General features: G+C 43.6%; 1 protein-coding gene across 1 annotated transcript in view; it reads left to right on the top strand.

Annotated features, from left to right (window-relative positions):
- LOC143935146 (myosin-3-like) overlaps window positions 1-20,549 on the top strand; it is a 74,054-nt gene that overhangs the window by 23,475 nt on the left and 30,030 nt on the right. The window contains exons 16-25 of the mRNA XM_077458792.1: window positions 120-187; window positions 2,267-2,354; window positions 2,447-2,564; window positions 5,547-5,670; window positions 8,931-9,067; window positions 11,705-11,960; window positions 16,383-16,625; window positions 16,759-16,935; window positions 18,867-19,012; window positions 19,362-19,452. Of these exons, the coding sequence (XP_077314918.1) occupies window positions 120-187; window positions 2,267-2,354; window positions 2,447-2,564; window positions 5,547-5,670; window positions 8,931-9,067; window positions 11,705-11,960; window positions 16,383-16,625; window positions 16,759-16,935; window positions 18,867-19,012; window positions 19,362-19,452 (1,448 nt within the window). The remainder of the gene's footprint in view (window positions 1-119; window positions 188-2,266; window positions 2,355-2,446; window positions 2,565-5,546; window positions 5,671-8,930; window positions 9,068-11,704; window positions 11,961-16,382; window positions 16,626-16,758; window positions 16,936-18,866; window positions 19,013-19,361; window positions 19,453-20,549) is intronic.

The raw sequence follows: 20,549 nt of genomic DNA, 5'->3' as shown, positions 1-20,549 counted from the left end.
TGTTTGCTAATTCTGTCCACCTATTTTATACATTGCACTAAGATCCAATAAAAGCAGGAATTGTTTTATTTTTGGAACACCTTTCTTAGTAAATCTTATACATTTGTCTCTTTTTCTAGGCGAGGGAACTAAGAAAGCAGCAAAGAAGAAAGGATCATCTTTTCAGACTGTGTCAGCGCTTTTCAGGGTAATCTGAACTGATCCTCCTACGAAAACGTAAAAGACAATGTTTTTTTATGAAGGAATTAGAGGAAATCTCCCCACACAGGCCAATTTGGATAAAAAGCAAAGATTTCGGATGTATGTACAACTTTATACAGTTAAAAGTATAACTAAAGGCAAAACTATTTTTTTAGATTTGGATAGAGTGGCGAGGGATTAGAACCCCCTATCAGTTTTTATTGCTGTCTGTGCCCCGTTAAGGATATTCACCTTCTCTATTTGTCCTATTTACCATTATCATTGAAAGTGTAAGTAAAAGAAAAGCCTAAATTTTGGGTTGCCCCCAGAAAAGTAATAGAGGGAAAATCTTCCAATGGGGACACTAGTTCTGGTGACCAGGGGGTCCCCAAGGAATTCCCTTAATGTTTAGGGATTTCCTCTCACTTCCTGTTTGGTTATGGGACAGGAAGTGAAGAAAAATCTCCTCAATGGGACACAGATGGCGAAATAAAACAGACAGGGGTTATAACCGTCCCTTGCCAAAATGAAAAAAAAAAAAAGTTTTGCCTATAGTTCTACTTTAACCACTTCCCACCCGGCCAATGTACATATATACGGCCCGGTGGGAGCCGCCTCCTTCTGACTGGATGTTTCGTCAGAAGGAGGGGGATCACGCGCATGCCCGCGCGCGTGCCCGCGCGGCGCGCGATCCCGATGCGGTCGTGTCACCCGGATCGGCAGGAGGGCTCTGTGATTGGCCCTCCTGATCACATGACGGCCGTGTCCAATCACGGCCGTCATGTGATGTAAACAAACAGGCAATCGGCTCTCCTCTCCTCACACGGAAGTCGTCGCTGAGGAGAGGAGAGCAGATCGCTGCAGCCGGCTGGTGATCAGTGAGTATGAGCTGTTTTTACAGCTTTTTACTCACTGATCACTAGTCTAGTATAAACCTACAGTGTAAACACACATGTCACCACAATACACGTCACCACACATGTCCCCAAAACACACATGTCCCCAAATGATAAAAAGACATGTCCCCAAATAAAAAAACACATGTCCCCCCACATATGTCCCACTAAAATCACATGTTCCAATGATTATCTGCACACATATGTACGTGATCACCTGCACACATATGTACATGATGATTTGCGCACATATGTCCGTGATCACACAAACCAATTATTATACACTTAACGGATTTTTTTTTACCAAAAACATGTAGCAGAATACATTTTGGCTTAAATTTATGACAAAATTTGATTTTATTGGATTTCTTTTAAAATAGAAAAAATAAAATATTGTTTTTTTTTCCAAATTTTCGCTTTTTTTGTGCTTATATCGCAAAAATTAAAAACGGAGTCGTGAATAAATACCACCAAAATAAAGCTCTATTTGTGCGAACAAAATGATAAAAATTTCATTTGGGTACAGCGTAGCATGACCGCGCAATTGTCATTGAAAGTGCGAGAGCGCTGAAAGCTGAAAATTGGGCTGGAAAGGAAGGGGGCGAAAGTGCCCTGTATTGTAGTGGTTAAAGAGGAGGGCCGGTTTAAAAAAAAAAAAAAAAGAATTTAAAAGTCAGCAGCTGCAAACACTTTTAATAAGCACACTTACCCGTCGGCCGCCCGAGGCTGACCCGTCCCTCGGTCTCGGGTCCCGGCGCCGCCATTTTGGCTAAGGGAAACAGGCAGTGGAGCCTTGCGAATGGGGCGCGCTGTGTTCTGGGACACACAGTTCCCAGAACACAGCGCGACCCATTACCCAGAAGACGCCGCACGGAGGAGAGAAGACCAGAAGATCTCCGCGGAGGAGGAAGAGGCAGATTAGGATGATGTGCCTAGCAACAGGCACTTCTGGTAAGTTAAAAAAAAAAAATTTTTTCAGTTTTTTTTTTTTTCAGATTTTTTTCTAATTTTTTATGTATTTTTTTTTCAGGGTGGCCCTCCACTTTAAAGAAATAATGATTGTGAATCAATTAAAAGGAGGGGGGGGGGGTAGGGGTTAGGTTTAATGTGTAAATTTGGGGTTTCCTCTAGAGATTTAAAAGGGAAAAACAAACTGATTACTGGAAATAAAGACAATTTCAAATCTACAGGAGAACCTCAACAAACTGATGTCAAATCTGAGGAGCACTCACCCCCATTTTGTAAGGTGCCTTATCCCTAATGAGACTAAAACACCAGGTATGCTGTGTGTGTGCGTGTGCTAGAGATGCCAAGACCAGTCCCAAAAATGCACTGCTTCTGAAGACTGATTGTCATTGTGTACCTGTCAGGTGCTATGGACCATCATCTCGTACTTCATCAGCTGAGATGTAACGGTGTGCTGGAGGGAATCCGAATTTGCAGGAAGGGATTTCCTAACAGGATTATCTACGCAGATTTCAAGCAAAGGTAAGGCTGGGTGTCTTCAAACTTTAATCTGGGGGTTAACACAAAGAGAATTTGGCTAAGGGGAGGGAGATACCAGGCCGCAGTCTTAAAAAATACCTGTCTGTGCAAAGATTTGTATTAATGAAGCAGAGTTCTTGATCTAAATCTTGATCTAAATCTTGATCTAAATCTTGATCTAAATCTTGATCTAAATCTTGATCTAAATCTTGATCTAAGGGCGGCACAGTGGTGTAGTGGTTAGCACTCTCACCTAGCAGTAAGAAGGGTCGCTGGTTCAAATCCAGGCATGTACTGGCCATCGGGACTACAGGGAGTTTCCCGGTGGGCCGATGGCTTAGTGGGCCACTCTGATGTAAGGGGGCTGGTGATGGGACACTCTGATGTAAGGGGGCTGGTGATGGGACACTCTGATGTAAGGGGGCTGCTGAGACACTCTGATGTAAGGGGGCTGCTAATGAGACACTCTGATGTAAGGGGGTGCTGATGGGACACTCTGATGTAAGGGGGCTGGTGATGGGACACTCTGATGTAAGGGTGCTGCTCATGGGACACTCTGATGTAAGGGGGCTGCTAATGAGACACTCTGATGTAAGGGGGCTGGTGATGGGACACTCTGATGTAAGGGGGCTGCTAATGAGACACTCTGATGTAAGGGGGTGCTGATGGAACACTCTGATGTAAGGGGGTGCTGATGGAACACTCTGATGTAAGGGGGTGCTGATGGGACACTCTGATGTAAGGGGGCTGCTAATGGGACACTCTGATGTAAGGGGGCTGCTAATGGGACACTCTGATGTAAGGGGGCTGCTCATGGGACACTCTGATGTAAGGGGGTGCTGATGGAACACTCTGATGTAAGGGTGCTGCTCATGGGACACTCTGATGTAAGGGGGCTGCTCATGGGACACTCTAATGTAAGGGGGCTAGTAATGGGACACTCTGATGTAAGGGGATGCTGATGGGACACTCTGATGTAAGGTGCTGCTCATGGGACACTCTGATGTAAGGGGATGCTGATGGGACACTCTGATGTAAGGGGGCTGCTCATGGGACACTCTGATGTAAAGGGGCTAGTAATGGGACACTCTGATGTAAGGGGGTACTGATGGGACACTCTGATGTAAGGGGGCTGCTCATGGGACACTCTGATGTAAAGGGGCTAGTAATGGGACACTCTGATGTAAGGGGATGCTGATGGGACACTCTGATGTAAGGGGGCTAGTAATGGGACACTCAAAATGTAAGTGGGCCGGTCTGGATGAAGTCCAGGGCCAAATTTCTGTCCCAGTCCAGCCCTGTTCAAATCCCAACCACGACACTACCTGCCTGGAGTTTACATGTTATCTCTGTGCCTGCGTGGGTTTCCTCCCACAATCCAAAGGCATGCAGGTAGGTTAATTTGCTTCTGTCCAAAATTGGCCCTAGTATATGAATGGGGACCTTGGATTGTGGGCTCCTTGTGGGTAGGGACCAATGTGAGTGTGCAATGTACAGGGATAGGGACAATTGTAGACATTCACTCAGGATGGACTGGTGTCTTTATTCAACCTTACTAACTATGAAACTATAAATTATTGGTGGGCAGATATGATGGCCAGATCTGCTCCAGAGGGCGTGTTTCTAGGTCATTTTTTTTTGCAATAAAGATCATGTGATGATTGAATTTCGTGTGCGGCGGTCTACAGGCAACATTGGATATGTTGGACAATCCCTGTGTGGAATCTCCCAAGTCCCGTATTAGGTTAATCTTGTTATAGGGATACATTGTTACATACTGCTGAACGATCCAGGGTCTAGTTCTCGTTCAAAATTTTTTATTTTATGTTAAAATAAATTACATGTACAGAATATAAGACAAATTATGTGATACCAGAAATAAAAAGTAGACATATTGAAGTACGGATGATACAAAGCAAAGAAGAATTTCAAGATATTCTCGTGAGAATGACAATAAATGGCCTTTATATATTTTAGAATTTGAAAACATTCTTATAGCTGAGTTTTAAACATTTTAATCCCAAGAAAATATAAATATGTCTAAAAGAAAATATATGATTTTAAAGTTTTGACCATAACTTCTAAAGTATGTTTATAGTAAGTATTATATAGTAAGGGAAGAACATAAAAGGTATATAGGAGGGGAAGGGGAGGGAATAATTCTCCGGAGGAGGTTTTATATATCATCTAATTTTGTAATTCTATAAAAGAATCTTAATCACCATAACAATAAAACTCGGTATTATCTGACGTATAATATTTAATCCAGGGTTTCCATATGATATCAAACTTTGTCATCTGGTTTTTATCTATAGCGTCCATTTTAGCATGGATGAAAGATTGATTCATTCTACGTTTGGTTTCTGCAATATTCACCACATCTGTTTTCCACGCATTGGCTATAGTCTGCTTTGCGGCTATCAGGAGTGTAAGAACTAATTTGAATTGTTTCTGATTCAGAAAGGCTGGTTTTAAATTAAGGAGAGCTATAATTGGGTCTGGAAAAATTGGACGATCAAAAAATTTTGTCATTATCAGAAAGATCTTTATCCAAAATGATTGTACAATTGAGCAATGCCACCAGGTATGTATATAGGTACCTTTTTCTGGACAGCCACGAAAGCAGAGGCCTGTGTTGTCTGTTGAGAATTTGGCGATTCTCGCAGGAACCAAATACCAGCGTGTGAGAACTTTATATGATGATTCAGACGCCAATATATTTATAGAGGAAGATTTTGTGAAAGACCATATGTTGGACCAAGACCTAGAATCGATCGTACAATCCAAATCTTTTTCCCACTTGGCCACATATTTAGGTATAACAGTATTAGAATTAGATATCAATTGTGTATACAATGATGTAATACGACCTTTAGCATGTGGTTCCTTGAGACAAAATCTTTCAAAATTAGAAATATTATGTAAGTTTACATTTAAATTGAGACCAGGGTGTAGTTCTCACGCTTTATCTGTGTGACTTCACAGGTACCGTATATTGAACGCCAGTGCCATACCCGAGGGACAGTTCATCGACAGTAGGAAGGCCTGTGAGAAGCTCCTGGCCTCTATTGATATTGATAACACGCAGTATAAATTTGGACACAATAAGGTAACTCCAAAGCTCTGAATTCCCTGCACATGTTAATTACACTCACAGCAAGAAAAATGTGTTACAATAGTTAGAATGGGGCCAGACTGATACCTGCAGTGCTGGCCAATAGAGGCATCTGTTGGCCAATGACAACCCAGTGTAAGATGCATTTCAGGAGAATTTTAGGCATCACAAACCAGAAAATCACTTTTCAGTTTAGCCAATTACATTTTTTTTTAAACCTGTCATACAGTGAGCCATGACACACTAGATCCCTCTCATAGATTCCTTTCATGGATTCATCTTATAGGTCACTTTCATGGATTTCCCCTAAAGATGCCTTGCATAGATCCACTGTATAAATCACCCTAATGGACCTTTCTCATAGATCCCTATCATAAGTCCTTCTCATGGACCCCTCTCATAGATCCCTTCCATGGATCCCTCTTATAGATTCCACCACTTAGATTCCTTAGATTCTTATGCCGCGTACACACGACCGGACTTTTCAACATCAAAGGTCCGACAGAACGATTCCGGCAGACCATTCGATCGTGTGTGGGCTGCAGCGGACTTTTGATTTGCAAAAATCCGACAGACTTTAGAAATGGAACATGTTTCAAATTTTTCCGCCGGAACTCCGCCGGACCCAGTTCCTACCGAGAAATCCGCTCGTGTGTATGCTAGTCCGACGGACAAAAACCGACGCTAGGGCAGCTATTGGCTACTGGCTATGAACTTCCTTATTCTAGTCCAGTCGTACATCATCACGTTCGAATCCGTCGGACTTTGGTGTGATTGTGTGTGGCCAAGTCCGTTCATTCGGAAAGTCTGTCAGAACTCTGTCAGAACTCCATTGAAAGTCTGTCGGACCTAGTCCCTCGAAAAGTCCGGTCGTGTGTACGCGGCATTATAGGTCTTTTTCACGGATTTCCCTTAAAGATCCCTTGCATAGGTCCACCTTATAAATTCCTCTATTGGACCTCTCTCATAGATGCCTTGCATAAGTCCTTTTCATGGACCCCTCTCATAGATCTCTTACATGGATCCCTCTTATATGTCTCTTTCATGGATTTCCCTTAAAGATCCCTTGCATAGATCACCTTATAAATCCCTCTAATGGACCTCTCTCATAGATCCCTCGTATAATTCCTTTTCATGGACCCATGTCATGGATCCCTTTTATTGATCCCTCTTATAGATTCCACTCATGAATCCCTCGCTTAGATTCCTCTCGTGAATGCCTCTCAAAATCTCATTCAAAAAACCCTATTTATAAGTACAACCGCAATATTCCCAACATACACATTCCTGAAGATGGCTGTTTAGTATTGATGGGTGCTGCAGTGACCACAAGCTGGGAATTGTAGACACTTAAAGAAATGTCACCAGTACACCAAGAATTCTTAAAACTGATCCAAAGCTTTATTTCATAGTCACATAGTACATATAAAGGCAACGTTTCGGAGCCATGCAGGGCCCCTGACAAAGGGGACCTGTATGGCTCAGAAACTTTGCCTTTGTATGTACCATGTGACCACAAAATAAAGCTATGGACCAGTTTGAGGAATCCTTGGTGGGCTGGTGACATTTCTTGTTTTTTTATAAGTACCTCTCATTGGTCAAGCTCAAAGATCCCTCTCATAGGTTTCTCTCATGGTTCCTTTTCATTGGCCTCTCTCATAGATTTCTCTAAAAGGATTTTTATTAAAAATACCCCTCATGTATCTCTCTCTTGGATTCTTCTCATACATCCCACTCATGAAACCCTCCAATGGACCCTCACACACTCAGGAATCCATTTCCACTAATATTCAGCCCAATTTGTTTGTATTCTAGTTTTCCTTAAAGTGGTTGTAAATTCCCCCCGACAACTTTGTCTCATGTGAATCAGCATAAAAAACCCTAATGAACACTGCTTGTAGATATCTCCTTACTTGTATAGCATTGTTGTAATCCTTTTTGTTCTTTAGAATGACGTCACTGAGCATGCCCATATCTCCCATGATTTACGGCACACTCTGTGTGCTTGTCTATCTATTATCAGGACTTCCTACGGCACAACACTGAAATCCCACGAGACTGCATAATCACTCAGAGCTTCCTCCTACACCCCATGTGACCATTGTGGAAAAAAAGGCATTGGACAGCATTACTGCAGTCTTATCAGCTGAAGCTGATAAGACTGACATAGGCAAACACTAGATAATCGGCACAACTAAATACTATGAAATAAAACAAGTCAGCTATGAGCAGGGAAGCAGGGTTTCCATAGAAACGTTGGATTGAGAAGGAGGCTTCGTTAACAGTACAGGAAGTTCTCAATGTAAGGGCGGAAATACACTCCACTGTGGACTCAGAAAACAATACTTAAGATAAAAAAAATACTTAAGATGGCGCTGCCTTACCCCTGGAAACAAGTTTTTTTAAAGTTTCTTTAAACAGTAAGTAATATGCGATTTGGGCTGGATTACAGTGGCTATAGTTTGATAATGACTTATTATAATGGAAAATAAGCATCAGAGTGGGAGAGTTTACTTCCTCTTTAAGTGGTCACACACTTCATCCAAGATAGCTATATAACAACAAAGCCTCTCTGAAATATTTGTTTACATTAATTGGTGACATTACCAGTTTGTGTTCAAGAATATGGAAAGCAGGCCTTGGACATTCCGCTCTGCCACTTCTCAGTTGAAGGATGAGATTAACAGCCCCAGAACTTACGTCTAAAAATGAAGTCAGAAATGTCAAGCTTGGCTGTCTTTTTCATAGTAATAATGAAATATTCCTTAGCCCTTGTACACACGGTCGGAGATTCCGACGGAATGTGTCCGATCGGACCGTTTTGTCGGATATTTCGACTGTGTGTGGTCTTCATCGGACTGTTTCCGTCTGAATATCCAATGGACCAAGTTTTCCAACATGTCGGTAAAATTTTCCGACAAAATGCTCCGATCGAACATACTCCGATCATGTGTAGAGAATTCTAATCGGACAAAGTGCCACGCATGCTCAGATCAAATTCCTACATCAAAGCTATTGGCTACTAGCGTGAACATAGTCCCGTCGTAACGAAATAACATTATCACGTTGGATTTTCCAACAACTTTGTCCGACCGTGTGTATACAACAGTTTCGGACAAAATCCGTCGGACAAAATCCGACGGATTTGGTTGTCGGAATCTCCGACCCTGTGTACAAGGGCATAGACGAGGGATGCTTTTGTGTCACAATTCATTTTCCGTTCTGGGTGGTTATATATCAGTTTTCCCTCTCAGGTCTTCTTTAAAGCCGGACTCCTGGGTACCCTAGAGGAGATGCGGGATGATCGCTTGGCCCTCCTCATTATGCGCACACAGGCCTTATGTCGGGGCTTCTTGATGCGACTGGAGTACAAGAAGATATTGGACAGAAGGTAGAGATCATCCACAAATATGAAAAACAAAATTCTCAGGCTGACGTTCTTTCTACAGGTCTCTGGAGTCAGAGAGCATCTGATGCACTGAAAAATAGAACATTAAGTTGGGAGAATCCTCCAGTTTTTGCGAGATTTGACATTTCCATCCAACTCAAGTTGTAGTTTCATTTTAAGGGATAAGAGAGGGACTTTTAAACAGAACACTCTTCAGTATCATCAAGTTTTGGGTTAAAACTCCGCCGGGAGTCCACCGTTTTTTTTGAAAAGCCAGCAGCTACAAATACTGCAGCTGCTGACTTTTAAAATAATGACACTTACCCACCCAGCGCGCCCGCAATGTCGGCACCCGAAGCCAGTCTCTCGATCGTCTCTCGGGTGCTGCCGCCGCCATCTTGGGTATGGGAATCAGGAAGTGGAGCCTTTCGGCTTCATTTCCCGGTTCCCTACTGCGCATGCACGAGTCGCGCTGCGCAATAAGGAAGGTCCCCGCTGTCTCTGGGATCCATGTGTTTCCCAGCAGGCAGCGGGGGACCTTCGGAAAGGGGCGTAGATTCTGCGGAAAGGGGCGTACCTTCTGCAGAATCTACACCGGAAGTGGGTGAAGATACCTGCACTGTACAGGTACCTGCACCCCCCTCCCCTCTGAAAGGTGCCAATTGTGGCGCCGGAGGGGGGGAGGGTTCCAATGAGCGGAAGGTCCACTTTAGGGTGGACCTCCGCTTTAAGGGATGTGAGGATGCAAGTTTTAATCTATTATTATTTCTGTCATATTATTTATATTTTATATACTATGCATTCTTTATTTATGCATGTAAATATAATTATTATTATTTTATTACTCTTTTTATAATTTTTTTTTTATTTATTTTTGTCTTTTGGTTGAACTTGATGGACATATGTCTTTTTTCAATTAAATATGTGAGTTTAATCTCTAGACCAGCCATTCTCAACCAGGGTTCTGTGGAAATCAAGGGTTCCTCCAGAGGTCGCTGATGGTGCCTGCATAGTTTTGGACCCAACACCACTTGGCAAAGCCAGCAGCATGACACCAATTACCTTTTTAGCTGTTTGTAAGAGTGGCATTCTGATCACCTTGATAAAGATGGGCATTCTTTCCAATTCCACTGACCCTCAGATAATTAATTTTTGTAAGGGTTCTCCAGAACCTGAAAATTATTTCAAGGTTTACCTGGGGCAAAAAGCTTGAGAAAGTCTTATCTAGTAAATTTTTACATCACATATCAAGTTACCAGCAGATTAGTACTTTAGGCCATGCACAGTTCAAATCTTGGCCAGTTCATCAGGACCGGACAAAATTCTAATCGTGTATGGGCAGGCTGAATGTACCAAGTTGATCGATCAATCAATCGGTTTCTTGTCCTCCCCCTCCGGAAGAAGACTATGGCCTGGCAAGAGGGATTCCCCTGTCAGCACTGTCTATGTTGATGGGGGAAATGAGTAAATTTCTTTCCTGCAACCCAGGGCTGGACTTTATCCAGACCAGCCCAGGGCACAGCACATCAGGGCACAGCGCACATCAGGGTACATCGCACATCAGGGCACAGCGCACCTCGGGGCACAGCACATCGTGGGAACAGGACACAGCACATCAGGGTACAGAGCCCAGAACATCAGGGCACAGCACATCAGGGTACATTACATGGGGCATATGAGGGTACATGGGGCACTTTTAGGGCACATCAGGGCACATCGGGGCACAACAGAGTACATGGGGCACATCAGGGCACATTCAGGGCACATGGTGCACATCAGGCCACATTCGGGCACAAACAGGGCACATCAGGGCACATTCAGGGCACATCAGGCACAATCAGGGCACATCAGGACACATCTGGGCACATCAGGCACATTCAGGGCACATCTGGGCACATTCGAGCACATGCAGGGCACATTCGGGTACATTCAGGGCACATCAGGCACATTCAGGGCACATTCAGGGCACAGCGTTTACTTGTTGTTTTCTTCAAATGCAGAGTAGTGAAGGAAGCGCTTGTCTGTAGTAAGTTTTCTCACATGTCACGCAGCGCTGCTCACTCCCCGGCGGCCCCTCCTCTCTTCTCGTCTATCCCAGATGATGTCACAAGCCAATGGGGATAGACGGGAAGAGAGGAGGGGCCGCTGGGGAGCGAGCAGCGCTGCGTGACATGAGAGAGAGCTTACTACAGACAAGCGCTTCCTGCGCTACTCTGTATGCATCTCGATCTACCCGTCAGGTGCCAGCTGTCGGCGAATGACAGGTAAATCATAAGACACCGCAGGTGCAATAGGCAGCCGCTGAAACCGGCCCACTGAGCCATCCGGCCCACCGGGAAACTCCTGGTAGTCCCAATGGCCAGCCCATCCCTGCTGCAACCCATGGTTGCAGAAAAAAAATTTGCTCTGTGTATGGTCGGCCTTACTTGGAAATGGACTGTCCTATCATTTCAGAATTCATTGAATTCTAGATTGTAACAAGAACATTAGGAAAGTTCTGGACTGCCAAAAGTTTCACATCACAACACATTTCAAACATAACACATTTCCAATGAAATGTTACTATTACAAAGTTGTATGCTTTTGCATGATCTACTACCTGGACAGACGTTACTGACAATTAAATTGTGTTTATTTCAGGGAGGCAATTTATACAATTCAGTTCAACCTCCGAGCGTTCATGAATGTGAAACACTGGCCGTGGATGAAGCTCTACTTCAAAATCAAACCACTGCTTCGAAGTGCTGAGACAGAGAAGGAGATGGCGGCAATGAAAGAGGAATTTGCCAAAACCAAAGACAGTCTGGCCAAGTCGGAGGCGAAGAGGAAAGAGATGGAAGAGAGGATGGTGAAGCTTCTGCAGGAGAAAAATGACCTCCATCTGCAGGTTCAATCTGTGAGTATTGAATGGTCTGTACAGTGCTGGGAGGGGGACTAGAAAATGTATGCAGCAATATGGTGCATATTAGGGTTGCACCGATACTAGGATCGGTATCGGTGCCAATACCGAGTATTTGCCCAAGTATCGGTACTCATGCAAATGCACTGACACCTGAAATTGATACTTTTAGGCTCGTTTTTTTGAGCTGTCAGCGGGTGTCCCTGTTACTTATCCATAAAGACATGGATAAGTGAGTTTGGGGTGGAGGAACTTGACTGGCCTACACAGAGTCCTGACCTCAACCCGATAGAACACCTTTGGGATGAATTAGAGTGGAGACTGCGAGCCAAGCCTTCTTGTCCACATCAGTATCTGACCTCACAAATGCGCTTCTGGAAAAATGGTTATGTTGCATGATTTCCAGTGCGACTTTGGAGTTCAACTTTGATGCGTTTTTTGGTGAAACTTTAATCTGACTTTACACTCAAGGGATCTAAGTAGTATCAAAAGTTGCACCAAAAAAGTGCAGGCACCTTTTCAAAATCGCTGTGACTTTAAGTTGCACCAATTTGAATGGGTGCCATTGAAAAAAATGGGGTGCGACTTGTCATGTAACTTTGATGACCAAAGTTGCATGATAAATCACACATCATGTAAAAAAAAGAAATATGGATTACTTGCCATAAGTTCATGGCTACATCCCTTTGCCACATACATGGAAACACTCTGTGACTTGTCAATTAATCGATGGGCCGCATTGCCGAGCCCCTGGCTTCAGTGTCTCCTGCGGGCACATTCTCTTTGCAAATCTTGAGCCTATTGAGGCTTTTTGCTTATTTTGAGTAAAACCTTGTATATGAGAATTGAGGCACCTACAGATTTGTGTAACCCGTTCTTTCTTTACACAGAAGATTGGGAAGGGTGGACCAGAAAGGAAGTAGTCATGGCCAAATACCAGTCTGGGACTAAGCCACACAGACCAATGACAGGCATTTGTATGGAATGGTCCCAATACATCTATCTTTGATTTAATATCTCAGAATTATCAACTTACCACCCAACTTTTTGCTCTTCACCCCCTGAGGAAAGTTTTCAGCAACTAGAAACGCGTCCGGTGTGGGGGTCATCAGCTTAGAGTATGATTAATATTTATTGTTTTTTTTTTAATGTAATTATGGTTTATAACATTTTGCTACACCATTGGGACACTGTTTGCTTAGTGGTCCCTCTGGTTTTAATGTATTTATGTGTATCTTTTGTTCTGTATTTGTTAATAAAATATTAATGTTTTTGATTTGTGTGTGGTGTTGGTGGTCACTTACAGTGCCTTGCGAAAGTATTCGGCCCCCTTGAACTTTTCAACCTTTTGCCACATTTCAGGCTTCAAACATAAAGATATAAAATTTTTATTTTTTGTGAGGAATCACCAACAAGTGGGACACAATTGTGAAGTGGAACGAAATCTATTGGATTTTTGAAACTTTTTTAACTAATAAAAAAATGAAAAGTGGGGCGTGCAAAATTATTCGGCCCCCTTGCGTTAATACTTTGTAGAGCCACCTTTTGCTGCGATTACAGCTGCAAGTCGCTTGGGGTATGTCTCTATCAGTTTTGCACATCGAGAGACTGAAATTCTTGCCCATTCTTCCTTGCAAAACAGCTCGAGCTCAGTGAGGTTGGATGGAGAGCGTTTGTGAACAGCAGTTTTCAGCTCTTTCCACAGATTCTCGATTGGATTCAGGTCTGGACTTTGACTTGGCCATTCTAACACCTGGATACGTTTATTTGTGAACCATTTTTGGGATCATTGTCTTGTTTCAGGTCTTTTGCAGACTCCAACAGGTTTTCATCCAGAATGGTCCTTTATTTGACTGCATCCATCTTCCCCTCAATTTAACCATCTTCCCTGTCCCTGCTGAAGAAAAGCAGGCCCAAACCATGATGCTGCCACCACCATGTGTGACAGTGGGGATGGTGTGTTGAGGGTGATGAGCTGTGTTGCTTTTACGCCAAACATATCATTTTGCATTGTGGGCAAAAAGTTTGATTTTGGTTTCATCTGACCAGAGCACCTTCTTCCACATGTTTGGTGTGTCTCCCAGGTGGCTTGTGGCAAACTTTAGACGAGACTTTTTACGGATATCTTTGAGAAATGGCTTTCTTCTTGCCACTCTTTCATAAAGGCCAGATTTGTGCAGTGTACGACTGATTGTTGTCCTATGGACAGACTCTCCCACCTCAGCTGTAGTTCTCTGCAGTTCATCCAGAGTGATCATGGGCCTCTTGGCTGCATCTCTGATCAGTCTTCTCCTTGTCTGAGCTGAAAGTTTAGAGGGACAGCCAGGTCTTGGTAGATTTGCAGTGGTCTGATACTCCTTCCATTTCAAAATGATCGCTTGCACAGTGCTCCTTGGGATGTTTAAAGCTTGGGAAATCTTTTTGTATCCAAATCTGGCTTTAAACTTCTCCACAACATTATTACGGACCTGCCTGGTGTGTTCCTTGGTCTTCATGATGCTCTCTGCGCTTCCAACAGAACCCTGAGACTATCACAGAGCAGGTGCATTTATACAGAGACTTGATTACACACAGGTGGATTCTATTTATCACCATCAGTCATTTAGGACAACATTGGATCATTCAGAGATCCTCGCTGAACTTCTGGAGTGAGTTTGCTGCACTGAAAGTAAAGGGGCCGAATAATTTTGCACGCACCACTTTGCAGTTTTTTATTTGCTAAAAAAGTTTAAAATATCCAATAGATTTCGTTTCACTTCACAATTGTGTCCCACTTGTTGGTGATTCTTCACCAAAAATTAAAATTTTATATCTTTATGTTTGAAGCCTGAAATGTGGCAAAAGGTTGAAAAGTTCAAGGGGGCCGAATACTTTCGCAAGGCACTGTATCAATTTACCACCCAACTTTTTTCTCTTCACCCCTGAGGAAAGTTTTCAGCAACTAGAAACGCGTCCGGTGTGGGGTCATCAGCTTAGAGTATGATTAATATTTATTGGTTGTTTTTTTTTTTTTATGTAATTATGTGTTTATAACATTTTGCTACACCATTGGGACACTGTTTGCTTAGTGGTCCCTCTGGTTTTAATGTATTTATGTGTATCTTTTGTTCTGTATTTGTTAATAAAATATTCATGTTTTTGATTTGTGTGTGGTGTTGGTGGTCACTTATAATCCCATTTATATAGGGGGATTTTTTTGCTCAAAATGTATCAGGGATGAGACCACCACACTAGAATCTTTTGATCCACTGAGAGCCCCCTTCCCTCTTTCGCACTTGCCATACGTTTTGACAAAGTTATGTTTATAACGATAATATTAAAATTGCTCTGGTCTATGAGAGCTGGAGCTGAAGTGGTTTAACCACTTCCCGACCAGCGCACGACGATGTACGTCGACAGAATGACACGGGCAGGCATATTGGCGTACACGTACGTCCAATCTTCAATGCCGCCCTGCCATCGGGAGCGCGCCGCCGGCGGAGCGCTCTCGCGCTGGTCGGGACCCCCGTGAGTCCGGTCGCAGGACCCGCAGACTCGATCGCCGCGGGCATACCCGCGATCGTCTCACGGGACGGCTGAATGGAGGAAATGCCGTGTAAACAGCATTTCTCCATTCTGCCTAGCAACTAGTGACGCTGATCTCTGCTCCATGTGATTGGAGCAGAGATCAGTGTTCACTAAATGAAAGCCCAACCCCCCCACAGTTAGTAACACACCCCTAGGAACACTTAACCCCTACACTGCCACCCACTGGTTAACCCTTTCACTGCCAGTGTCATTTACACAGGAATCACTGCATTTATATAGCAGTGATTACTGTATAAATGACAATGGTTCCAAAAATGTGTCAAAAATGTCCGATGGGTCCCCCACAATGTCGCAGTCACAATAAAAATCGCTGATCGCCGCCATTACTAGTAAAAAAAAAAATAATAAAAAATTATTAATAAAAATGCTATAAAACTATCCCTACTTTGTAAACGCTATAACTTTTGCGCAAACCAATCAATAATCGCTTATTGCAATTTTTTTTACCAAAAATATGTAGAAGAATACGTATCGGCCTAAACAGGGAAACAAATTTTTTTTATATATTTTTGAGGGATATTTATTATAACAAAAAGTAAAATATAATGCGTTTTTTTCAAAATTGTCGCTCTATTTTTGTTTATAGCGCAAAAATTAAAAACCACAGGGGTGATCAAATACCACCAAAAGAAAGCTCTATTTGTGGGAAAAAAAAGGACGCCAATTTTGTTTGGGAGCCACGTCGCACGACCGCGCAATTGTCAGTTAAAGCGACGCAGTGCCGAATCGCAAAAAGTGGTCTGGTCTTTGACCAGTAAAATGGTCCGGTCTGAAAGTGGTTAAAAATTCCAACAGTATTTTCATTGAAATATTTTTATTCCTCCTCAATAGGAAACAGAGAACTTAACAGATGCAGAGGAGAGATGTGATCAGCTGATCAAAAGTAAGATCCAGTTAGAAGCCAAGATTAAGGAGCTGAACGAGAGGCTGGAGGATGAGGAGGAATCAAATGCCGAGCTGACGTCTAAGAAGAGGAAACTGGAGGATGAGTGTTGTGAACTGAAGAAGGACATCGATGACTTGGAGTTGACCTTGGCTAAGGTTGAAAAAGAGAGGCATGCTATAGAAAATAAGGTATTCAAAATACTACCCTACTGGAAAATGCCACTAATTGGAGAGTCTCCAATACAATCAAGGAGTGAGAACAATTTAGGCACTTTTTGTGTGAAGCATTTACATTTTTCATTTGTTTTCATTTTGCTGTTAGGTTAAAAACCTCACTGAAGAAATGGCCGGCCTGGATGAAACCATTGTCAAGCTGACCAAGGAGAAAAAAGCTCTACAGGAGGCTCACCAACAGACCTTGGATGATCTTCAGGCTGAGGAGGACAAAGTCAACTCCTTGACCAAACTAAAGATCAAACTAGAGCAGCAAATCGATGATGTGAGTGACCAGTTATGACTAGTTGTACTAGTCTTCTTGATTCTTCTTGACTTGTTTATTTTAATGAAAACCAAATTTGGTGCAAAGCTATGAATATTTTAAAGCGGAGGTCCATCCTAAAGTCGACCTTCCGCTCATTGGAACCCCTCCCCCCTCCGGCGCCACAATTGGCACCTTTCAGGGGGGAGGGGGGTGCAGGTACCTGTACAGTACAGGTATCTGCACCCACTTCTGGCGTAGATTCTGCAGAAGGTACGCCCCTTTCCGCAGAATCTAGGCCCCTTTACAAAAGTCCCCCGCTGCCTGCTGGGAAACACACGGATTCCAGAGACAGCGGGGACCATCCTTATTGTGCAGCGCGACTCGCGCATGCACAGTAGGGAACCGGGAAATGAAGCCGAAAGGCTCCATTACCTGATTCCCATACCCAAGATGGCGGCGGCAGCACCCGAGAGACGATCGAGAGATTGGCTTCGGGTGCCGACATCGCGGGCGCGCTGGACGGGTAAGTGTCATTATTTTAAAAGTCAGCAGCTGCAGTATTTGTAGCTGCTGGCTTTAAAAAAAAAAAAAAACGGAGGACTCCCGGCGGACTCCCGCTTTAATATACCTCACTGAAGATTGTAAGTTGATGGTAGAGGAACAGCAAACGTTTTAAGAGTTCATTACATTCTCCCTTGTGGCAGATCAGTAACCATCATGTTTAACCCCTTCCCGCCGAGCGTACGCAGATGTGCGTACTCGGCTTCTGGGGGGTATACCGGGATGATTCCCGCACCTGAAGGCATCATCCTGGTACCGTTTTTTTCAGCAGGCTATCCAGCCATAACAACCGATGCGGTTAAAAGCCGCTCGGCTGTTATGCCGGAGGAGCGGGAGGGGACGTCCCCCCCTCCCGCCGCCTCCCGCCACTGTTACCGGTGCTCCCACTCGATCGGGAGCACCGATTCCATGTCCGATGCCTCCGGCTGCTGGGGAGGAACTGGAACGAAGCCGTAATTGGCTTCGTTCCAGTCTCCTCATAGTAAACACAGAAGCGACGTCATGGCGTCACTTCCCGTTTACTCGGCTGCCAATGGCGCCGGTTTTGAAAATATATACGGTATTCAGAATCGCCGTTTTCGGCGATCTGAATACATTGAAGTGTAAAGGAGGGGTGGGGGGTCTTTTAGACCCCCGATCCCTCCATAAAGAGTACCTGTCACCACCTAATACTGTCACAAGGGATGTTTACATTCCCTGTGACAGCAATAAAAGTGATCAAATTTTTTATTTTTTTTTAAAACAATTTAGTCATTTTAAAATAAAAAATAAAAATAAAAATTTTTTTTAAAGCGCCCGCCGTCCTCGCAAGCTCGCGAAGCAAAGAAAACGCATACGGAAGTCGCGCTAGCGTATGTAAACGGTGTTCAAATCACACATGTGAGGTATCGCCGCGATCATCAGAGCGAGAGCAATAATTCTAGCACTAGACCTCCTCTGCAACGCTAACCTGGTAACCGTAAAAAAAAATGAAAGCGTCGCCTATTGAGATTTTTAGGTACCGTACTTTGTCGTCAATTCACAAGTGCGTGCAATTATAAAGTGTGACATGTTTGGTATCTATTTACTCGGCGTAACATTATCTTTCACATTATGCAAAAAAATTGGGCTAATTTTACTGTTTCGTTTTTTTAAAATTCATGAAAGTGTCCCTTTTCCCAAAAAGTTGCGTTTAAAACACCGCTGCACAAATACCGTGTGACATAAAATATTGCAACAATCGCCGTTTTATTATCTAGAGTCTCTGCTAAAAAAAAATATATATATATATATATATATAATGTTTGAGGGGTTCCAAGTAATTTTCTAGCAAAAAATATGGATTTTAACTTGTAAACACCAAATGCCAAAAATAGGCTTAGTCATGAAAGGGTTAATCTGTCTCCTAGCTGCAAGGTTCACTGGAACAAGAGAAGAAGGTCCGAATGGACAATGAGAGGGCCAAGAGGAAGCTTGAGGGGGACTTGAAACTTGCCCAGGACTCCATCATGGATTTGGAAAATGACAGACAGCAACTGGATGAAAAACTGAAAAAGTAAAGTTTTCTTCATTTTGGTTCAAATGGGATGGGATTTAATTCCTTGCTAGATTTCATTGTTTCCCTATCCTGATTCTATCATGAAAGATTTCGTTTTGGTTTTCATTTGATTTATATGTCATCAATCTTAATTTATCTAATAGTTCCAAAGAAGAATCTGCTGCTATAAGATGCATAAAATAATATTTCTTTGTGTCACACCCTGTAGTGGGTTCTCCAAAGGTATATATGTAGTGCTCCTTGTGATGAGTTCTAAGGACTGGTGGCTATGGGAAATGACTGATTTGCACAAAAAAAGTTTATATTATCATATGAAATCTCAATGAGGATCTTCTCATCATTTCAGAAAAGACTTTGAGATTAGCCAGCTGTTGAGCAAAATAGAGGACGAACAACTGACGGGAAACCAGTCACAGAAGAAAATAAAAGAACTTCAGGTAATCCTTATACATCTGTTCTCCGGGATATTCTGCCAGGTTATAGTACACAAAAAAAGAAGGAGGAAAGATTATCTATGTGGGAGTGATCTGTGACACCATAAAGAAAGCACCGCTCCAATCCTCCTGTGAACGTACTACCTGGTGACTCCAAATTATGAGTATGGTGCCACTGCTCCAAGATGAACCCGCCAAGGTCAATTATACAAACATCCGACAAGAGAGTATGGACCCGCACACATGTCAGCCTAGTGATGCTGAATATGAAAGATCAGCTTCAGCGAGTCTCCTCCCATAGGGCACGCCCTTCTGACATGTTTCAATTTCCCTTGGGCTTATTCATAGTAGTGGGTACCATGGGAGGGCGAAACACATCAGTGGAAAAAAAAAATGGAGCCACTCATGGGCATCTGCAGAACTTTTTTCGGGGGGGGGGGCATAATTTTAAGGTCACCCATGCTCCACCCCCTTTTTGACAATGTCATGAAGTGGAGGGGCTTCGTCATTATCACATAAAGCGCCAGGGTCCCCCATATAGATCCCGCTTTAGGGCAGGCCAGGGCACTGCACAGCACAGATAATCCCTCCCCCGGACAGTCCCACAGATCACTCTGCATGCATGCTGGACTCCACCACCAATCCACTTGAGTGGGCGTTGCTGGCATCACACTGGCCGGTGTTCTGCCGTATAGTGTCCGGCCATCATATAGCGTCCGCCCCGTACTGCGCATGCGCAGTATGGAGCAGACAAAGCTTCGGAAAATTTCCGAAGCTGAACGGCGCCTGCGCCGTGAGTGGAGGTGGTAGCCCCACCATCCAAGCGGACATAGGGTTGTGAGTATTAAAGGGCCCCTCGTGGGCGAGCTTCGCTCGCCACGCTTCGGGCTCGGCCTCGCTGCGCTCGGCTCTTTTTTATTCCTACTCTATGTCCACTTGGATAGTGGGGATAGAACCTGGACTCATGGCGCAGGTGCCATTCATCCTCGGCAATTTTCGGAATCTGTGTTGCTGTGTACTGCGCATGCGCAGTACACAGCGGACACTATCCGATGGAGGACGTTATTAGACAAGACACCGGATCTACATCTCTCTCTACA

This window comes from Lithobates pipiens, unplaced genomic scaffold (assembly GCF_037356315.1).
Source record: "Lithobates pipiens isolate NorthernLeopardFrog02 unplaced genomic scaffold, aLitPip1_a1.2 Scaffold_28, whole genome shotgun sequence".
NCBI lineage: Eukaryota > Metazoa > Chordata > Amphibia > Anura > Ranidae > Lithobates > Lithobates pipiens.
This window is presented reverse-complemented; position numbering and strand designations above follow the sequence as displayed.